At 41.6% G+C, this 21,809-nt stretch overlaps 1 protein-coding gene across 4 annotated transcripts in view; it reads left to right on the plus strand.

Annotated features, from left to right (window-relative positions):
* Positions 1 to 21,809, plus strand: part of sik2b (salt-inducible kinase 2b) — a 49,738-nt gene that overhangs the window by 22,512 nt on the left and 5,417 nt on the right. For 2 of the 4 annotated variants that reach the window (XM_034225453.1, XM_034225455.1), the window contains exons 5-11: positions 8,861 to 8,985; positions 9,431 to 9,554; positions 12,701 to 12,927; positions 17,410 to 17,562; positions 17,962 to 18,144; positions 19,675 to 19,906; positions 20,003 to 20,296. In XM_034225453.1, the coding sequence (XP_034081344.1) occupies positions 8,861 to 8,985; positions 9,431 to 9,554; positions 12,701 to 12,927; positions 17,410 to 17,562; positions 17,962 to 18,144; positions 19,675 to 19,906; positions 20,003 to 20,296 (1,338 nt within the window). The remainder of the gene's footprint in view (positions 1 to 8,860; positions 8,986 to 9,430; positions 9,555 to 12,700; positions 12,928 to 17,409; positions 17,563 to 17,961; positions 18,145 to 19,674; positions 19,907 to 20,002; positions 20,297 to 21,809) is intronic. The other 2 variants (XM_034225454.1, XM_034225456.1) reach the window with 1 other exon arrangement.

The raw sequence follows: 21,809 nt of genomic DNA on the forward strand, positions 1-21,809 counted from the left end.
TCTGATTCTGAGAACGTAAAATAAAGTCAGAAAAAAGTGTCCCAGGGAAAAATGACAGAAGAGCATCCTGGTTAACCTTCATACAAGTGATGGCCAGTTTTCATTGTCTTTGATTTGTTCTTTCAGGTTAAATTAAATGTGGAAAAAATTACACAGAACCTATCAATAACTGACGTAGGACCGAGCGTTTCAACTGCATTTAACTTGCATCATCCTGTTAAATGTTTCTAAGAAGGGTCCAAGATGATACGTTATTACCCCAGCAGTAATTTCCCTAAAGATGTCTGACTCACAGCCGATTGTCCTGCACTGCAAATTAGGTTTGAAGCAGGAATACAATGAACAGAACATTACCTGACTTGTGATTATAGAAAACATCTCTGTTTAGGACATCAGCAGCAAGGTACATTCTGTGCTTCACTTACCCACAACACACTCAGACATGTTTTGGTTAAAGGACTGGTACATGAAGTTAAGATATGTACAGTACATGTGAAAGACAGTCTTCACCTCAAAGTTCTTTCTGCATCAGTAACAATGGTGTCATTTAAGATCAGCCTTTGTAATCTGCATCCGATTGTTATCTTCATCATTTATTAATGTGTTGATTATTTCAGATCCTAAAGGTGCCCTCTAGGTAAACAAACAAAAGTTGTGTTACTCACTAAATTAATTGTGTATATCATTGAGATCTCATGAATGTGATGAATGCATTCCCTTACTCAAACCTGAAAGGATCACTTCTTCTTCAAGGCAGGGAAGGCTACGCAGTACGCAGGCTGCTGCCTCTCTTTTGAACTCCGATACTGCACATTACTCACGAGACGTTTTAAAAAACGAAATGGCTTTAAGTGAAACATTCGAGGCTTTTCAGAAAACATCCGGGGCATGAGCCCAAGTAGCCACCCCCTAGCAATGTCATCCTCTGGCTTTTAGTTCATAATTATAGTCTTATTTCAATGAATCAGCTAATAGTTTCGGCATAGTCTAAACCAGTGGTTCTCAACTGGTCAGGCCTCGGGACCCACTTTTTCCTTAGTCAATAGATCGCGACCCGAAATTTTGAACCACTCAAATCTATTAAACAAAAATTCATACAGTAAAATATACTCTTTTCAGCATACATTATTAATTAAAGTGAAGTACAGTGCATATATCCCTTATATCCCTTCACAGAACTAAAGTATGCTTTTGAATAAGGTTTAATGAGATGATGGAATCAAAGCTGAACTGCATAACATAAAAAGGCACACATGCTGAAAACCCAACCCCAGAAGGGGGGTCTGGGGGGATTCTCTCCCAGGAGATTTTTTGAAATACTATCATATAAACTACCCATTCTGGTACACTCTGAGAAGAAAATAAATAAATCTATTACTACCCGACATATTGATAATATTTTATGCCATTGTTTGTTTTTCACTTTGTTCTGACAGCTTGCTGCGAGAAGAGCAAAGAGGAGATAGTCTGTGTGAATTACTTTAAATTGTGGGTAAGGGTAGATAGCCCCCATTGTTCTGTGACCTGTCAATCATCAAACTGGGGGTCATATTTCATTATGTGTTCATTTTGGTACTGAAGTTGTACCCATGGATGTATAAAGAATAGTTCTACCGCAAAGTTATTTTCCGTGGGGACTTTCCGGCAACGATCTTGATTCTGATTGGCCAAAAGACTCGAAAAAACATCAGCAAAGATGTTTTATTGAGAAGATGATCATTACGTGACAGAAGTTTTCAAAACCGTTCATGGTCTCCGGTGTCACTAGTCACTACCCGATCTGCAGTGCGCATGTGCGAGATGGTCCGCCATATTGGACAACTCCGGACGGCAACCCAAGTAGGACAACATTGACACAGTGGCTTTTGGCAAAGCTCAAAAGGAAAACTCGAGAGAGATGAGTTATTGTTATTACAACGTGACTTCACTATTATTTAACAACTCTTTTTATTGGGTTCTTTTATTTGGGGTTAAGTACATTGTCAGAATAAGTGAGAAATTGATTTAACTTCTGTTAGAAAGCTATCATACTGAATACATATTTACTGTGAATGTGTGCAAAAATGTATGGCATATAGCTGTCTAACAGAAGTTAAATCCATTTCTCACTTATTCTGACAATGTACTTAACCCCAAATAAAAGAACCCAATCAAAAGAGTTGTTAAATAATAGTGAAGTCACGTTGTAATAACAATAACTCATCTCTCTCTCTCTCTCTCTCTCTCTCTCTCTCTCTCTCTCTCTCTCTCTCTCTCGTTTTCCTTTTGAGCTTTGCCAAAAGCCACTGTGTCAATGTTGTCCTACTTGGGTTGCCGTCCGGAGTTGTCCAATATGGCGTACCATCTCGCACATGCGCACTGCAGATCGGGCAGAGCTGCAGATCGGGTAGTGACATCCGGTACTTCCAGTCCAACGCCTACTGCATGCACAGCGTTAGAAAATCGGGCTTTCAAAATAAAAGTTTGACTTTTTCCCCCCCAAAAAAAAATACTCTGCGACCCACTTGAAACGGGTCCGCGACCCATCAGTTGAGAACCACTGGTCTAAACTGATACCTCCAGTTGAATGATGTCTCCCTGCTTCCTAAAGGCCACCTCTGGTCAGTCTGTATGGAGCTTAACCAGGCAGCCGCAGCGGTCAGTCAAAGAAAGGTCAGGCTCAGGGTGGCTGCAGAGGAGAGGGAGAGAGGCAGCGGGGAGTGGCCTTCATGTTTTACTTCAAACAGCCCCATTGCATTTGACAGATTGAAGGGGATGGAAAGGAAGGAGACGAAAAAACAAAAGTGTGTCACTGGATCAGAGAAGGAGGGGAGGCAGCCTTTGTGTATATATATCAGGAATATGGTCCATGTTTTAGGTGTGTGGTTAAAAAGAAAACCTCTGTCAAAAACAAAATCCATGAAGTTCTACATTCTCAAATCACCAGACTAGTACTGGGCATTTATACCTTAACTATTATTCTTTTGACTGAAACCACCCACAGAGTGCTGTCATTGCTCAAGGTGTTTCATGCTTAATTAAATGATTTAGATGGTATAAACAATCTCAAGATCAAACACCTGTTGTAAAAACACCTTTTGTATACACAGAATCTATAGTGGAAATCACATGGGTCGGACAGTTAATGAAATGAAAAATACTTAAAACCTCTATAAAGTTGATTGAAAATCGTAAATAAATAAAAACACATCCCCTCTGCTTCATAAGGAATGTGTAGATGTGCTTTGATGATTAGTTCAATTGGATTGACAGTGAAATCTTTTTTTAACGTTGCAAAATCCTGATCCAACATCAACTTTTCCAACTGAACCCCATTCAAACCAGTTAGAAGAGCACAGAGATGAACACACATGCAGGAGTTTCTTATTCTAAAACTACAAAAACTACTAGGAAGTCGTTTTTGGTAGGAAGATTATTCAAAGTTGTAATATAGAAACATATTAGATGTTGCCCTCTCCTAGCAAGCATTACAAGCCGTCATCTTAAGACCGCCCAGAAGAAGAAACAGGCACCATGTGACAATAATGTGTCAAGGCTAAATAAAGTGCAAAAGAAGCAAGGAGCGAAGAGTCCTTCAGTCAGTAAAATGAGTCACATCCGTTCTACATGGAAAATGTTTCTAACATTAGCAACCGTAGACTCAGGGTCATACAAGACACCAAGTAAGATATGTATCTGTACTGGTATATTTAATGGAGCAATTTTGTGTTGATTGCATATAAATTGAACTATTCATGTGTTAAAGTTACATAGTCTCACTTAAATCAGTCAAATATAATGTTTCACAAGAATAGATGCTTAGGTTTTTTGGAACCTGAAGAATAGTAGGAGAAAGAAGAACGTTTTAGGGTGATGAAAACTGTGAGAAAAAAGATGTTCTCCTCTTAATGCTTCACAATTATATCACTCGTGTAATTTCCACAAACAAGCTTTTAGCTTAAGGGTATTTGCGGTATGACATGTTTAGGCTAAAATTATGCTAATCATTTTTGTGTTAAACACTCACACTCCACAACCCCGCCCTTCCTGTTGAGCTCTGAGTGCTGTTAGTCGCCTGCAGCGTGCTGGAGCATTTGACGTCAACCAGTCTGCTCAGTATTCAGCTCCATGAAATGGGTCACAGCTTCTGACGATAAACCAACTGCACTGCTCCGCTCTGCTCTGTCTGCATCTCACCTTCACAGCAGCATCCGACAGTAAACATACTTGTAATAAGACCCACTATGTTGCTCTGATGTACCCTCTACTTTATGTCAACCACACCTGCTGCTTACTGCACTGCAGTAATTAGATGGATTGAATACATGCACTCACATTCTTGGTGTCAATTTTCCTCTTCAGGTGGAGTTTGTGCCAATCTCTCAAACCTAATTCCTAGATGTGATTCCCAGGGAACTTACATTTCCTGCACTTTCTTTTGTATTGCATGAACAGGCAGGTCTTTTGCCAACCCAATTTATGTCCACGTAGGTACTAGACTTAATAACATAAACACATCATTGTTTAACCCAGTGCAATGTAACTGCAGACTCCTATAGAGTGCCACAGTGACGCATCCTAAAACCCGGAAGTAAACTCTTTCCGGTTCCTTTGACGAAAACCAAGCTTTGTTCAGCCGGATAATATCCACATGTCTACCCTACTTTTATAATTTTCGAATCATAAATCTATTGATTAGATTTATGATTTGAAAATTATAAAAGTAGGGTAGACATGTGGATGTTACCCAGCTGAACAAAACGTGATCTGTCTCTTCAATTTGTGTCAACCACAGACCTTATTTTGAGCTATTTTCCAAAATCCTATGGAGAAATTGCATTGGTTTTTGTCGAAGGAACCGGAAGTGGTAAAATGCTAACTTACTTCCGGGTTTTAGGACTGTGGCACTCTATGGCTGAAGTCGAATAGTCCATTTAGCTTAGGAACCTTCCTAACGGAGTGAAATGACCCAGAAGTCCCTCAGTGGCAGCCATGATAAGTGCCGTTCGAATTCTCTAGATCAGGCGTGTCAAACTCAAGGCCCGGGGGCCAAATCCGGCCCGTGACTTCATTTTATGTGGCCCCACAAGTAGGGCTGCTCGATTATGGCAAAAATCATAATCTCGATTATTTTGGGTCAATAATTGATATCACGATTATTAAAAACGATTATCCATTTACTTTGAAAACATCCATTTATTGAAAAAATTAATTAAAAAATTGAACCGTATGTTTTTAACAGTTGATTACCCTGAACTTTAAGTATAATTCAACTGAATTATTTTTTTTAAATGATAGTTTTATTTCGATTATGTTGTTTTCATAAGCGTTGCAAGTAAAATCGTAATTGCGACTAAAATGATTAATTGAGCAGCCCTACCCACAAGAGCTTGCAAAGAATATAATATGTTTGTTACATGGCGATTTACAGAAGCACGTTGCCCATAAACTACATATCCCACAATGCATCTCTCATTTGACTTTTTCTCAGATTTGACGTTTTTTCTTCTAAATATGCCTTTTTTTCTCAGAATTGACTTTTTTTTCAAAATGTTGCTTTTTTTCAAAATGTTACTTTTTTTTGTTGTTGCTTTTCTTTTTAAATCATTTTTAATTTTCACTGAACAGACTTGCAATTATTTGCCCTAGACGTCTGCTTTCAGACCGAGTTAATTATGAAGTGATTACCCTATCCAAGAATAATCCAATGCAGAGGCAATGATGTAATATAATACATTATTTTATATATATTAAATATTTATATATGTAGTTTTATATAGTCTTAAAGTTACAACCGGCCCTTTGAGTGCAACCATAATGCGAATGTGGCCCGTGATGAAATTTAGTTTGATCCCCCTGCTCTAGATGATAGGAAAGGAGGTTTCAAACTTCCTTTGTAACCTCCTTTAGCTTAGGAACCACTGGACCTCCCTTGACGAAAGGAGAGGAGAAAATGCTGCCCCACAATGCCTTGCAGCCGCAGCATTTGCCGTCACACAACAGTCGGCCGTTCACGGAAACAACCGATTATGACGGAGAAATTATATCATGAAAGTTACGGTGCTTATTAAGCATTTTAAAACGTATGTGGTAAGTTGCCAAAGTGCTTTGTTCTGAACGTTCATCAGTATTATAATCAAAAAGAGAAATATGAACGTTAGTTTTTACTGAAATGATCAAATAAAGTCAACATTTCGTTTCATACTGAGCTGTGGGGTTTGTTCAACTTTTAAAAGATGTTTGAATGGTGATATACACAGTGATAGATGTTAAGGACTAACGTTTATAATAAATACATTTGTATTGATTTTAAGATCTTTTCATAGTTCATACAATCATATTGGGATCATTTGTATTAATGTGGACCGGAGGGAGAGGGTGACGAGCATAAGTTTCACTTTCCTTTTTTATTTCAATTCCAACTTTGGTCATGAAGAATATGTTTCTCTGTTGTCCACGTTCATAAAGCATAAAGCAACAGCATCAGAGCACGGTGCAGAGTCTCTAGATGAGTTTACAGTAGTCCGTGGTTCTTATTGAACATCCATGTTGTAGTCCGCTGTATAGAAAACTGTAGTTTCCATAGTTTCCCCACAGCAGCAGACGCACATTCATGACGTCCACTGCAGTCGGATTCTCTAAAGTACCGCAGTCTCTTCTCCTAAGTCCTTTTGAATTCTCCTATCCACTATCCCTTAACCCCGTGACGTTTCACTCAGAGGTCAAGGAATAGACGATAGGGTTAGACCTTAGACCTATGGGTAGACGTTAGGAGCTGATTTTTTGGATTATCCGACCGCAACCTATATTCCTATAGAGTGGCGAAGTCCCTCCCTTTCCGGGGGACCTCCATGGGACCTTATTTTGGAAAAGTTATGCATTGAAGTCAATGGAGAGAGAAAGATTATCTTTCGATCCCGTTTGAATTGTGCCACGAATTACACATATGATGTTTGTCAATTTAAAAGATAATTTTGCAAGTCAAAACAATTCAAATGTGTCGTAAAACTGTGAAGTAACACTTTTTTTTGTGTGAACCGCTCAATGACCTACATCTCCCGTCTCGCACCACACACCAAGACGGCCGTCACGTTGGCACATTTCACCTCTTTCTTTCAGAATGAGGCGAAAAGTATTAAAATAGGTTATAATCACTACACGTCTGGGCATGTTGAGAACTGTACACACATACAAGGGTCTTATAAGGGGAGGGACTTCGCCTCTCTATACATAATTTTTTCGAAATAAGGTCCCATGGAGGTCCACCGGAAGGGGAGGGACTTCGACACTCTCTAAAGTCGAATCAATGCCTCTCTCACACCAAAGAGAATTCATGCATGACTAGATATTATACTGCACTATCATTTAGCATTACTGCTGTGTACTTCAGAAATGTTAAATTGAGCATGTCTTTGTGTTTTTGTCTGGATTGGTTTTCTTTGACGGACAGGTTTTTGGAAATCGACAACTTGTGCTCTTAAAAATGTTGTTTTCAATCTTTTTCTATGATATTATTCACTACACAATCAATAAAATAAACCATCTACCTTATCTGCTGATAAGGAAGCTTCACTTACTGTGAGATTGTCTGGCTGCTGGCTCAGTGTGTCGATTGTTCCTCGTTAATCATCATGATGCAGAAGAGGACAAAGGAAGAGGATTTAGTTTCACATTTGTGTGTGTGTGTGTGTGTGTGTGGTGTGTGTGTGTGTGTGGTGTGTGTGTGTGTGTGTGTGTGTGTGTGTGTGTGTGTGTGTGTGTGTGTAGTGTGTGTGTGTGTAGTGTGTGTGTGTGTGTGTGTGTGTGTGTGTGTGTGTGTGTGTGTGTGTGTGTTGTGTGTGTGTTGTGTGTGTGTGTGTGTGTGTGTGTGTGTGTGTGTGTGTGTGGTGTGTGTGTGTGTGTGTGTGTGTGTGTGTGTGTGTGATGCATTTTTTTCTGTTTATATAACTGTTTCGAATTATGGAAAAAGGGTGGGGGTGGAGGGGTAAGTGACCCTGATTGTCTGATCCTGTAGCTCTCAGATTCCATGGCAACATCAAAGGGTCACAATGATCATGAGAAAACTAAGGGAGAATAATTCTGTATCTGTTGATTCACTTTTCTGGATTCATAAATTAATCCTATAAACTCTCAAATTTCACACATTGAAAAGATTCCATTTACAAAGATGAATGAATTTCCAAATAGTGATTAAGGACATTTCTGTGGATGCACTAATTGTTTAATCTTAGCAACAGAAGTAAACACTAGTAGCAATTCTTATAAAGTTTGAGAGAGGGGGAGGGGAGGGAGGAAGAATGATACGAACTTGGGTGGGGGGGTTCAGTATTTGCAGGCACGTAAGTTGGCTCTGTTGCATTCAGCAGATATGACTGCAGCTCTCATTTTAATGAAAGGCATACGTAACTTTATGCAAGTGTAAGTTCGACTTTCTTGTTCTTCTGAAGAATCCAATCTGAGTTTTAAGTGACTCTTAAGAAAACCAATCAGAGCAAGCATTGATGACCTCATTCCAGTCTCCTGGGGAGATTACCTCATACAAAGACCTCAACGTACAAATATGTGGATAACATATTACGTTATGCGAAACCTTCTGACCCCAAGGAGACACTTATTCTATAAACTCTGAGTCATGAGACATAACCTGCCTTTGATCTGGATTTCTTCCTTGAACTGTTTGACGTTTTCCACACATCACTACTAGCAGATAGATTGGACCCTGACCTCTTCCCTTTTTACATTCATAAGTCATTACAGGATGCCTTTTGTACTGCACAGGGGTTATTCAAGGGATTGAACTGTTACTCCACTTAAATGTTTGAAATGAATGTGTAGTTGTCCTCACAACCCAACTACCCCACTGCTGTCTTTTGCTTTGTAGATTTTGGATTTGGGAACTTCTTCCAGCCCGGGGAGCCTCTGGCCACATGGTGCGGCAGCCCGCCTTATGCTGCTCCAGAGGTCTTTGAGGGCCAACAGTATGAGGGTCCACAGCTGGACATCTGGGTCAGTTAAGTGATTGCATAAGTAGATAAAATGTACCTCTTCTTTTTTTTACTAAAAACCCGAATGTTTCACTAAAAACAATTAAACATACTTTGAACTTACCTGCCAATAGTATCAACCTCCTTCCTTGTTTGCAAGTTATTATTTACTTACATATGAAATAAGATAATGCTATACTTGGTAAAGTGTTTGATATAAATATGTAACAATGAAAACAAAGAATTGATAATTAAGTCAGACGCTTTGGTTTCTGTGATATGGGATTGATTCCACTGCCACAGTTGGCAACCTTGTTGTAAATAGCAATCATTTACCAAATGTATGTGTTTCTGTGTGTGTGAAGAAATAATAATCTTAAAACCTTATTTACATCCAGGCCCCCTCTGATTGATTTAGCTTCTGACCTGACCTTGTTCTCTGTTTGTGCATCTTTCCATGTTCACAGAGCATGGGGGTGGTGCTGTATGTGCTGGTGTGTGGTGCGCTGCCCTTCGATGGGCCCACTCTGCCTGTACTTCGACAGAGAGTCCTAGAAGGAAGGTTTCGCATCCCCTACTTCATGACTGAAGGTAAAAAAGCCCCCCTGGGATGTTGAACACATAATAAGATGAGACTTATCCCCTTGCGTTACTGTACATTTGTGAGATGCATAATTCAAGCTAAGGTAAAAAAGGCTTGACATTCCTGTAAGAGACACTTCCAGTCAGAAGGATGGATTCCACCTTCCTATTTGAGTCACCATACTGGTGATTGGTCTCTGCAACCACTCAGGGGGTCATTTCATTAATGAGAGAGCATCACGCTCATTTGAAGGGGATACGGTACAATACACTCTGTCATTGTCCCCTGTAATATGTATACGTGCGTCAGTGTGCATGCAGGCTGCAGAGTGAGTCAGGTTGGCTAACTGTCACAAAGCAGCCCTGCTGTTAGCGGCTGTGCTAGCTAGCTGGCAGCAGATTAACTCTAGAGCTGGAGCTGTTTATGTAACCTGGGGAAGAGCCAGTGAAGCCTTCCAGCAGGTCGCCTGTCTGTCTCTCTGAGGAGACTCTGCCTGTCTGTCTGTTTGTTTGTCTGACTCACGCTCGCTATCTGTGAAGCATCTTCCTCTGTCTGTGGCCCATATTTTTTCTCTGGGACCCATCTGCAAGTCTCGAGCACTTTCTCCACAGGGGGTGTGGTGAGAGAGTCGAACAGATTTGTTCAGGACCTTGAAACAATTAGGATTTAAAGGGGAATGTAGGAGTATAATCTCAGCTGCATGGCCAGACTGACACTCAAACCCACCTACCCACCCCCAACCCAGCCCCTATTCTCTGAAAAAGGAGAACAGAGTGTGCTTATTTCTTCCTCCAGAGACAGTCCATCTCATCTCCTGTTGCTCCTCTCACAGGCCAACACTGTGGTACACAGCACAGCCTAGTACCGCACACTGAACACTCACAACGAAATCTCAGCACTGTGGATGTTGTTGTCTACTCCCAACTCACTTAATAACAACATAATGTTGTCTGATGTCACCCCTGATCATTTATATTACACAGACAGATCTGGTAAATAGTACTACATAATAATAAATAACAACATACTTTATAGCTTTTCTCAGGAACACAGTTACATGGAGTAGCCTGGAGTCACGTTATCAAAAAGGCCATCACAAAGTTTGTAAGTCCATGGTTGATGTGCTCAAACATCTCTATTCAATTAAATGTTGGCCGTAGCTGCCTGTGGCATTTTGTTTGTTTTTCTGTTCATTGTGGAAGTAAAAGTTACTGCACTGACATTAAATGTTTTAAGTTTAAGTCAAATCAAGTGATGTTTGAAATCTTTTGATTGCATTTTATTTAGAAATGTCTGTATTATGGGTTATGCTCATGCTCACATGAATGCATCATGGTAACATTTTACATATTGGTTTATAGTCTGTTTTTTTTTTTATTGGTCTGATCAATTAAATAGATAAGATAAACTCAACCACAGAGCCCTTCAAAGTCTTGCAACATATTCCTGTACTCCTTCATTGGGGGACTTTTTGCAACTCTACACCACTGGGACATTGCAAGTGTTAACAGGGATGGTTCTGTGGTTTAGTCATTGTGGTGTAATGTACTGGCTATGAACAGTGTGTCAATCAATCAGACAACTAGACGGTTACGAAGTGCTGGCCCTTTTACATAGTCCAGCCTTCCCTGGTGGTACGTAGCTGTAAAGAATGTGCTTAGCTTCAACTGTTGCTATAAACATGGCTGTAGCAACGAAAGTGTATTGCAGTGAACTGTATATGAAGCATGTTGTAACGTTAGCAACTCGCCAGGGATAAGAATGCGGTAAAAGTGCGAGGAAGGGCAGACTGGTTATGTATAACGGGGAAAACATTTATTTGGCTGAACCACCAGGCACGAGGTAGGAAAAATGTGATTCAAGCAGACATCAGTAGATCAGCACGGCAACTGGGAAGAATGTGAAGCTGGGAGTTACTGTTGGCAGCCTGGACATGGGCTTATGAACTGCTCTGTCTCCTAACTCTGTGACAGAAGACCGGATATCTGTGGACATTTGTAGAGCAGGAGAATGAAGGAAGAATGTTGCTACAATGTGTAAACATTTACTTCAACTCTTTGTAAACTCTGAAAGTTGAATGATGACGAGTGTCGCTTATTTTCAGTGCCTCTAAAGTGTCCAAGTAAATATATTTTAAAATGTTCTTCCAAAAGAGAACAACTTTAGTCACTTGAGCAGAGCAGCAGCATTGATTTGATGTTGAACTGCAAAGGCACATGAAAGACCAAACAACATATCGCATGTTAGAAGTTCTGTAAACGACATTCAGAACATTTGCTGTGTAGAGAAGATATAGTGTGTGTGTAATCATAGACTTGTTCCTTTGTTTACTGGTTGTTTATATCCACTGGCTCGATTTTTCACTTCACTCTGCACTGCGTTCAAACATAGGCTCACTCTGAAAATGCTGTTGAACCACCGCGTTGTTGCAGAAGCGTAAGACCCCACTCCCATTCCACCCCAGTTTAACGCTGTTAGCTATGTGAGCACTGTTGCTGTTGTTAGCGTAGCACGGCCAGCTGCAGCAATTATGGCCCAGTCCCTTCCATGAATGCTTGTGATGTCAGGGCTGAGAGATGTGAACCATAATGCATGTATTTGCCCTGTGATTTGGATCTAATCCAGATCTAACTTGGCCCATTCAACACCCTTTTGTGCTAGACAAACAAATTGAGTGGAGAACATAACCTCCTTGATAAATAAAGTATTGAAGATCAAAGAAATAATGACCATCTGCAGGGCTCATTTGGAAAGGACACAGTGGTTAGTCTTTAGCACTGCAGCAGCAAGGTATAAAGTAAAGATGCGTGTGGTGGGCAGGAATGCAGTGCACACAGTGGGGGTGCAGGCAGGCCAAAGCGGCACAGCCAGGGGAACTGTAATCCTGTTAAGAACCCAGCTGTGTCTGACGTCAAACTCATCTAGCCTCTAACTAGAGGTGAGGAGCTCTCATTAGGAGGGGAGGAAGGAAGAAAAGAGTGCAGACACGCTGCTCAGAAGTGATTGCAGGAAAACCAAGCACACAATTCAGCTGATAAATGATAAGGACATGACCCTTTATGACTTAATTTGCATTATCATAGCTTATACATAAAGTTCTCAGTCCTATCCAACATAAACCACCTCTATGATTGTTCTCTCCCTCTCCCCTCAGACTGTGAGCACCTGATCCGCAGGATGTTGGTTCTCGACCCATCGAAGCGCCTGTCTGTGGCTCAGATCAAGGAGCACAAGTGGATGGCTCTGTACGCCCCGGTGCAGAGGCCCGTCCTGTACCAGCAGCCTCTGTCTGATGAGGCCGAGGCGGGGGTGGGGGAGTACAGCGAGCAGGTCCTCAGGCTGATGCACAGCCTCGGCATCGACCAACACAAGACTGTAGAGGTGAGGACTTTGCCGCCATTATTTATTCAACAGGGGTGTGAACAGGTCAGGTTTAAAGGTCAAACTGTGACGTAGATAACAGTTCGAGTGGATCCTCTTTATTATCTTTCTATGATGTACATCTCATTAATATACATATATAATCTGTTCAATATTTTATATTAATATTCCATGTCATATATTTATGTATATATGTGACCAGCTCTATCGAAATCAGTCGGAAGTCGCAACGGCTCATTTAAAAATAAACGTGGATTTGCGTAAAAAAATAGTTTTCGGGGTTTGGGTGTTTTGCTTGATTTTAAATAAACAAAGTCTTGGCTTTCAGAATATAAAACTTTTATTTCCAAAATCACACGATAAATACATTTTTGAAGCTTGTAAAGGGAAGATGACAGGCACCTCTCACTCGCCACTCTGCTCGTCCTCGCCACTCTGCTCGTCCTCGCCACTCTGCTCTTCCTCGCCACTCTGCTCTTCCTCAGCGCCGCTTCCCCTCCCTCCGCAGAAATTATGAATGTAAGGGTATAGTAATCATAGATAACACGGTAGGGTACGTTACAGTTTGTTTTCATCTGATTTCAAATCAACAAAGTCTTGGCTTTCAGAATATTAAACTTGTTTCGGCAAATTCATTACATTACATTACATTGCATTTAGCTGACGCTTTTATCCAAAGTGACTTACAATAAGTGCGTTCGACCAACAAGATACAAACTTGAAGAAAACAGAATCATATAAGTACATCAGGTTTCATAGAGCTAAAACATTTCAAGTGCTACTCAACTGGCTTTAGATAAGCCAGCCCTTTATTAGTATATAAGTGCTTTGTTAGTAATTCTATCGCTCGAAGTGGAGTCGAAAGAGATGAGTTTTCAGTCTCCCCCGGAAGGTGTGTAAGCTATCTGCTGTCCTGATTTCAATGGGGAGCTCATTCCACCATTTTGGAGCCAGGATAGCAAACCCACGTGTTTTTGCTGATGGGAACTTGGGTCCCCCTCGCAGTGCGGGTGCAGCGAGCCGTTTGGCTGATGCAGAGCGTAGTGCACGTGCTGGGGTGTACGGTTTAACCATGTCCTGGATGTAGGAAGGGCCAGATCCATTCGCAGCATGGTACGCAAGTACCATTGTCTTGAAGTGGATTCTAGCAGTTACCGGAAGCCAGTGAAGGGATGATAAATACAACTTTGAAGCTGGTAAAGGCCCTGTCACACTGTCCCAAAATTGACACCCGATGGACACACGAATATGGAATTGTGAATTTCGCACGAAGATGGCCCCGAACCACACACGAAGGCAACATTTACATTACATTTAAGACATACAACTGCAATGAAAGTACCAAAAACAATTATGTTACAGTACTATGATACTGTACTGATATCTTCAGACTTTGTTCTTTACTTTATCCGTCGTTATATGTAGACAATATTACGTTTTCTCCGTAATGTTGTTTCCATAACAACAACAACTTCCTGTCAACTGTCCTTCAAAATAATATATTATATCCTTTTTAGTTTCACAGAACATAAATTGGGTTATTTACATAATATATTTACATGATTTTGTTGTGCAATAAAACAACCCGATGGACACACGATAAAGGAAATGTTCAAATTCGGCTGTGATCGTAGCAACATCGGGCCATTCGTGAGGGCATCTTAAGCCTTCGTATGACAGCCGGTGGAGTTTCTCAGGCTCCGGCAGCAACTTCGTGAGCGGTGGCAAAATCTTTGGCATGCCAAAAAATTGCCGAAGGACCTTGCGAAGGTTCATTTTCGTGTTGAATTTGTGTGTCAATTGTGCCCTTCGTAAGGCCATCGTGAGGGCATCTTGTTATCATCGGTGCCATCGGGCATTCGCCCCGATCAGAGTGAGGGTGAATGCACCGATGATAACACGAAGATGACACGATTTGACAAGATGCCCTCACGATGCCTTACGAAGTTGCCGCTCACGAAGTTGCTGCGGAGCCTGAGAAACTCCACCGGCGGTCATACGATGGCTTAAGATGCCCTCACGAATGGCCCGATGTTGCTACGATCACAGCCGAATTTGAACATTTCCTTTATCGTGTGTCCATCGGGTGTCAATTTCGGGACAGTGTGACAGGGCCTTAACGGCATAATTACAAGCGGAGAATGGAGTAACTTAACGTCACAGCAGGCATAAGAACAGCCGGTGTTTCTCGTGAGTGTTTCCCCGGGAAACAAACACAATACGCACAAACGCAAACATACACAAACACACACACACACACATACATACACACACACTCGCGAGCTTCCCCCAGACCAGTAATCCAAACGAAAATATTTTCCCTCCGTACTACTTTGATCATTTGCTCCGCTAATAATCAATCAGATCGATGGATTCCAGAGAAGAGGAAACTTTGAAAAATGATGACTCTGTGACAGTCATTATATAATGTGACATATTTCGCTTAATATTTGGAGTAGAACAACAATCCTAATATCATTAGAAAGCTAGGAATCTCCTCTTTCCAACAGAGTATACAACTCAAAATGTGTCTTCGGGTCAATGCGACTGATTTCGATAGAGTAGGTCACATATATATTTGTATATATAATATCTTGTCAAATTCAACATGTATATTTTCTATTTTATTTTCTTTCTTTTCTTGTTTATTTCAACAAAAACAATTTCCCAAATTGGGATCAATAAAGTACCATCTTATCTTTAACACAATATTATGACATTTCTTCACTATACTACAGCTTTTTGGGCATTTTAATGACACAAAATACGATACTACTTTACTCCTTTGACTTTTATTTAAATTATTAACTTTATAATATGCAAAGACTTTTATGACCTGCTACACATTTAACCGTGACGTTTTAATTACATTTAAATTATAGTTTAAGTATTTCATATTTGAATCACACATTTTACGACAATTTGATACTACTAAAAATTAGGGCCGGGACTTTAACGCGTTAATTAAGATTAATTAATTACACAAAAATTAACGCGTTAAAAAAATTAACGCATTTTAATCGCACTTATTTTTGCACCGCGGAACGTTTCTCACTGGATGAGTTTCAGGCGTACCGATTATACTGGAGCACCAACTAACGTTCATGACTTCAGACAACAACAAACCACAGTGAACAACAGTGGGAAATGTTGTTTTAAAAAACGGACGGATGGAAGCGTCGATAAGAGCACGGTTGTGTGCAAATTATGCAAAAAGGAATTCGCATATCACCGCAGCACATCAAGCCTCAAGTATCACCTCAATGCAAAACATATAGCAGCTAGCGTGGAAGCTAGCGTGGACGTTAGCCTCTTTATCGCGTTCACACCAAAAAGAGCCGGTACTAAAATTAGTTCATGAGAACCTTTTTACCCCCACGAAAGTCCCTGCTAGAGAGCAGAGAGCTGCTAGAGAGCAGGGACTTTCGTACGGCTCTCTTGTGAGAAAAGAGCTATATTTCTGATTGGCTGGGCGGATTGCAAACCCCCCCCCGTAAAACTCCCAAAAAGTTTTGTGAAGCCGCCATTTTATTATCCTTGCATTAGCATTATTAACATTAGCCCAGCGCAGAAACGCAGAGAGACTAACTTATGGCAACACAAAATAAAACATGGGAGCGGTGGAGATGAGGAGGTGTCGGCGTTCTGGCGATTTACTCGGAAGGCTTCAGTAGAAGCTGCTGGGACTCCCAGCAGCTTCTACTGAAGCCAGTCCCCAACTCCGGGGACTTCCGGCCGGGGACTTTGGGCGGCAGTATACGCCGTGAAGTGGTTTGCGGCCTGCCAGTAAACCCAAAGCAGAAGAAGAAGAAGTGACGTCAGCGGCTTAATTTGCCTAATCCACCCCCAGGTTCAAAGAGTTCTCATGAACTAAATTCTCATGAACCTTTGTGGGAAAAGTACTGCGGTGTGAATGCGCCTAATGGTATACTAAAATCCATGTGAAAAAAAATTGCTTCTCACTGTTCTTAGGTCAAATATGTATATGCGATTAAAAATGCGATTAATTTCGATTAATTAATTACAAAGCCTCTAATTAATTAGATTAATTTTTTTAATCGAGTCCCGGCCCTACTAAAAATATTATTCTTTGACAGATTTTCTGCCCTACAATACTATAACGTTTTTCCACTTTATGTTGATGTTTAAATATAATACTATCCTTTTTTTTTTGTATCATACTTTAATGTGTTACTTATTATATCATAATATACTATGACATTTTAACATGATCAGCAAAATATCAAAAATTATTATATGTGCATTTTTTGTTAAGCCCCGATTTTAAAGTAACAATTACATGTATCCACTTATCTAAAGTATGCTCATACTGCTTCAATAACCAATTGTTACACTCAAAAGAAAAAATAATTATCTCATCTATCTTAAGAGCTGTCAAAATTAAGTCTTTTAACAGAAGGTGTGCTTCAATTATATCTTCAATTACAGACGCCACCATTAAAGTTGTCTTTCATCCTCCAGTCTCTGCAGAACAAAAGCTACAACCACTTTGCTGCTATCTACTATCTGCTGGTGGAGCGTCTGAAGGCCCATCGCTGCAGCTTCCCCGTCGAACAGCGGCTCGATGCCCGCCAGCGCCGGCCCAGCACCATCGCCGAACAGACGGTCGTCAAGGTAGCCACGGGGCGTCACAGCAACAAGGGAGTCCTGAATAATGTGTACAGAGGTTACCATCCACGCCTCACTGATCAAAGCTACATTATTCACACCTGCATCCACAAACAAACGGAGGGACACGATCCATTCATGTATTTATCCGGCTGTCTTCACCTGCTTTTTCTCAGTCTTTTCCGCCCAGCCTTGATCTTAATGCGTCTCCCTCGGTTACATTATTCATCATGTTCCTTTCTTTGCCCACTGTCCCTCCTTAGGGACAAATTCTCTTTCATTTCCCCTCACCATCTACGATCTGGCTTTTTTGTCTGGCTCGGATTACAAAGTCCAATTCGTAATTGCGTTTCTATTAAGGATGTTGCAATGAATTGGAGAGGATGTTTTGATGTAATGTCAAAGTCTGTGTTTTCTCCCTCTCTGCAGTCGAGCAGTGGTTCAGCCCAGGTGGGTTTGCTCTCACAGGGTGTCCGTCTTCTGCGCTCCCCTGCTGTGCCCCAAGCCTCTTCAGATGCTTTCACCTTCCCCCCGACTGCATGTTCCCTGGAGCAGAATTTCATGGTAGAGGACGTCAACACGCCCAAAGTAGGTTTAACTACCAGTAAAAACAGCCTACGGATTCAGTGTCTTTTTTTTTGTGTGTGTTTGTCCTCTGTCTGTCACATTTGGCTTCTGAGTTATGGAAGTTGTAGTTGTTACTGTCATTATCGGCTTGCACAAGTATGTCCTGAAACATAATCCTGATAAGTCATTTGCTTTGAGAGTCATACCATCTCACTGTGAATCAGATGTGTATGTGTCAGACCCCTTTGAGGTTTCGAGCGTTGGTTTTCTCCGTCAACCTGCCAGAGTGCAGCTGACTTGTTCAGTTATGTAAGAACTCAGCCAGCACACACATCATACAGGACAGCTGCCTGTCCTGCATGGCTTCTAGACACACACACACACACGCGCACACACACACACACACACACACACACAATGCTCTCGCTCTTTCTCTGTTTATCTTTTCCAATGCCAACCAGCGACCTTTTTCTAAAGGCCTGTTGTTAAGCTGACTATTACAAACCACAGACACCATTGGTCTGAGTAGATAGCCTTACACACACACACACACACACACACACACACACACACACACACACACACACACACACACACACACACACACACCACACATAGATGCAGTATCATTCCTCAAGATTTCTTCTCCATCCCACCCCCTCTCCCCTCTCAGTGTGCGTTCTCTGCGTGAAAAGAGCTGGCTTATGTGATGATGATGATGATGATGATGATGATGTGATCTAATGTGAAGCTGAGTGAACACACATGGACAGGAAGCTGCTGCACTGCTCCAACAATCTCGTCAGCCGCCGTGACCCCCTACCCATCAGCCAACAGCACTTTTTCTTTTTTAGTTTTTGGCTTTCCTTTTCCTTCTGCATTCAGCCGCTTCTTCTCTCTCTTCGTCCTCATTTAAGTTCACTTTCCCCCAATGCCTTTTCATCGTCTATTTCTCAATGTTGTTTTCCCCTCTTGTCTTCAGTTTGTTTCTCTGTGCAGTGTGTCTCTGTGCGGTGTGTGCAGTGTGTGTCTCTGTGTGCAGTGTGTGTCTCTGTGTGTCTGTCGGTTGAATAACAGCATTCCTATCCCAGCACACTTCAGAAGGCAGATGGGGAATTGGGCAAAGTTGCTCTTTCTAGACCAACACCAGGCTTTCCGGTTACTGCCGCCACTCATGCAGATTATCTTTGTCTGTGTGTGTGTGGTTGCGTGTGTTTGTGTCAGTCACATAGCATTTTCAGTCTAAGCTCACTTCCTGTCCCTACATTCCTTTATCCCCACCCTCCACGCCAACACACACAGGCCTGCATGCTGTAACTGACACACACACACACACACACACACTATGATAAACTATGTTGAAGAGAAGGAAAACAGAAGAAGAGTAACTAAAAGAGCTCTCATTCTCAGTATGGGAGTCGTCTTTGTGTGTATTTTCTTGTGTGACGCCTAGTTTGACCAACAGTGTCTCCTGGTTGCCTATTTTTCAGTTTTTAATGTATAGTTATCGTTCTCTCTTTCTGTCTCACCTCTTTTCTCCCCCCTTTCTAGGTGAACGGCTGCCTGCTGGATCCCCTGCCTCCACCCACTGTCCTACGCAAGTCCTCCACCTCGTCGCCTAGCAACATGATGGAGATGTCGATTGATGAGGGCATTGAGACGGAGGAGCCCGATACTGAAGATGATCCGGCCCACCTGCTCTCGGCCTATCAAACAGCTCGGTTTAACCAGCGGCGACACACCCTCTCTGAGGTGACCAATCAGCCGGGGCCTTCAAACCAAAGTATGATGTCACTGTTCAAAAACACAACTATAGAGTCTGTCACAAGTATGTAATGCTAAAACAAAGATGTTAAACCGAAAGCATTGTGTCCCCCAGGTAAATTATTCACTCTTGGTCACAACCCTTCCATGGGCAGCATGGACTCGGACATCGGCTACGACATGGGCTCCATGCACAGCGACCTCGGCCTGCTGGAGGACCCCCCCTCTTTCAGTGAATTGGTACCAGGCAACAGCTCTACCCCCGGCGTTACGCCTACTCCTTTCCTGAGCGCTCGGCCCGCAAACCAAGCAATGGCCGTCCTGACGTCCCAGCACAGGGAGGCGCACAATCGCTCCCCCATCAGCTTCAGAGAGGGGAGGCGTGCCTCTGACACCTCCCTCACCCAAGGTCAGAACCACCAATTTGACTTTGCTCCAAATCCATTCAGTCTTCTTTTTGATTACTCTCACACATTACCCACTTCTCTATATGCACTCAGACTTCATTGACTTAATGTGTCAGGTATCTTCATCAATAAACCCAGGAGCTCCATTTTAGGGCCAACCTCAAAATGCACAAAGCCACTCTGTCACCTTAATAGAAAGTTTGACTGCTTGGGTTTACGACATTGCATTTTGAGTGCAGTTAAATAGACGATGTGACAGGAGGCTGCAAATGGAAAGATGATAATGTTTCTTGCTAACTGCCTGCAATAGACAAATCTTTCTTTAAAGGGGAGCTGATCCAAACTGCAGGCGCAGGATTAGGTAGTCATATCTATACTTTTTAGGATACTAATCAAATCCTTAAAATACTAATCCTTGGTACCACCAAGTGCTGATCCACATTAAATCAATCAGTGACGCATTGTGGTACTTAAGAACGCTGCTGGGTGAGAGAGTGTGAGCCGCTGCCAGGTGTGTGTGGTGCTGGTCGAAAGAGAGAGCAGATCAGAGAACCTGAACCGAATGAACTGTCGTTGATTGAGTTGCATTGTGGGAAATGCATGGCATAAAATAGATCCTTCTTACTTGTTTTTTTCAAAATGTCCATCATAAGTCTGACTGTTGAATTAAACCATACTTTTCTTTAATGCAGTATGGTTTCAGATTTTTTGGACATCTCATCTCTACACATCTGAAAGCAGCAAGTTCAGACATGCTCTTTACAGATTGCTGAAAGATATAATGTTACATAGGAAATCACTGTCTGCGGTGGAAGTGAACGTAACCGGTTGAGAAACATGCTTTGAAATCACAGGTCACTCATATATACTGTAATTGTCAATTATATTCTATATCGACATGTAATCTTATAGGCCCTTCACTACCAGCTGCGTGTAAATATAAGTGGCGATGTGCATATGGCTGAGGCTCTGGGATGCACCAGCACCAGTCAGGAGAGAGAGCATTGACACAGACGCAACGCCCTGCTGCAGCTGCTCCATCACACCCTTATAGACACATATATACATGTATCAATGCCTTCGGGGTTCGTCTTCTCTCTTCTACACACCATCTCTTCCCTTTTCTCATCCTCTCCAGCCTCTCTGACGACAGTGATGGTGATGATTCATGTTATGAATCACAGACATATATTTTTGAAGGTTTCAGCCCACATATCTCATTCTCTTCCCCCTTCTCTCTTTCTCTTTTTCAATCACTCTCCTTCTCCGTCTTTACAAGCTCATTTTCTGTATTGCTTTTCTTTATCTTATCAAAGTTTCAGTCTGTTACAGGCGAGATTCAATCTTTGTTAAATGTTTTCTTCATAGACACATTTTTCTGTGCCTAATGAATGTAAATCACAAAAGCTTTGGACCAGAATAAAAACTATAATAAAGCCTACAAATGTTACCTCCCTGCTCTACATCGGGGCTCCTTCAGTTTCTAAACGTCATAGTTTCTCACTGTACTGTACT

This window comes from Gymnodraco acuticeps, unplaced genomic scaffold, assembly GCF_902827175.1.
Source record: "Gymnodraco acuticeps unplaced genomic scaffold, fGymAcu1.1, whole genome shotgun sequence".
NCBI classification, from domain to species: domain Eukaryota; kingdom Metazoa; phylum Chordata; class Actinopteri; order Perciformes; family Bathydraconidae; genus Gymnodraco; species Gymnodraco acuticeps.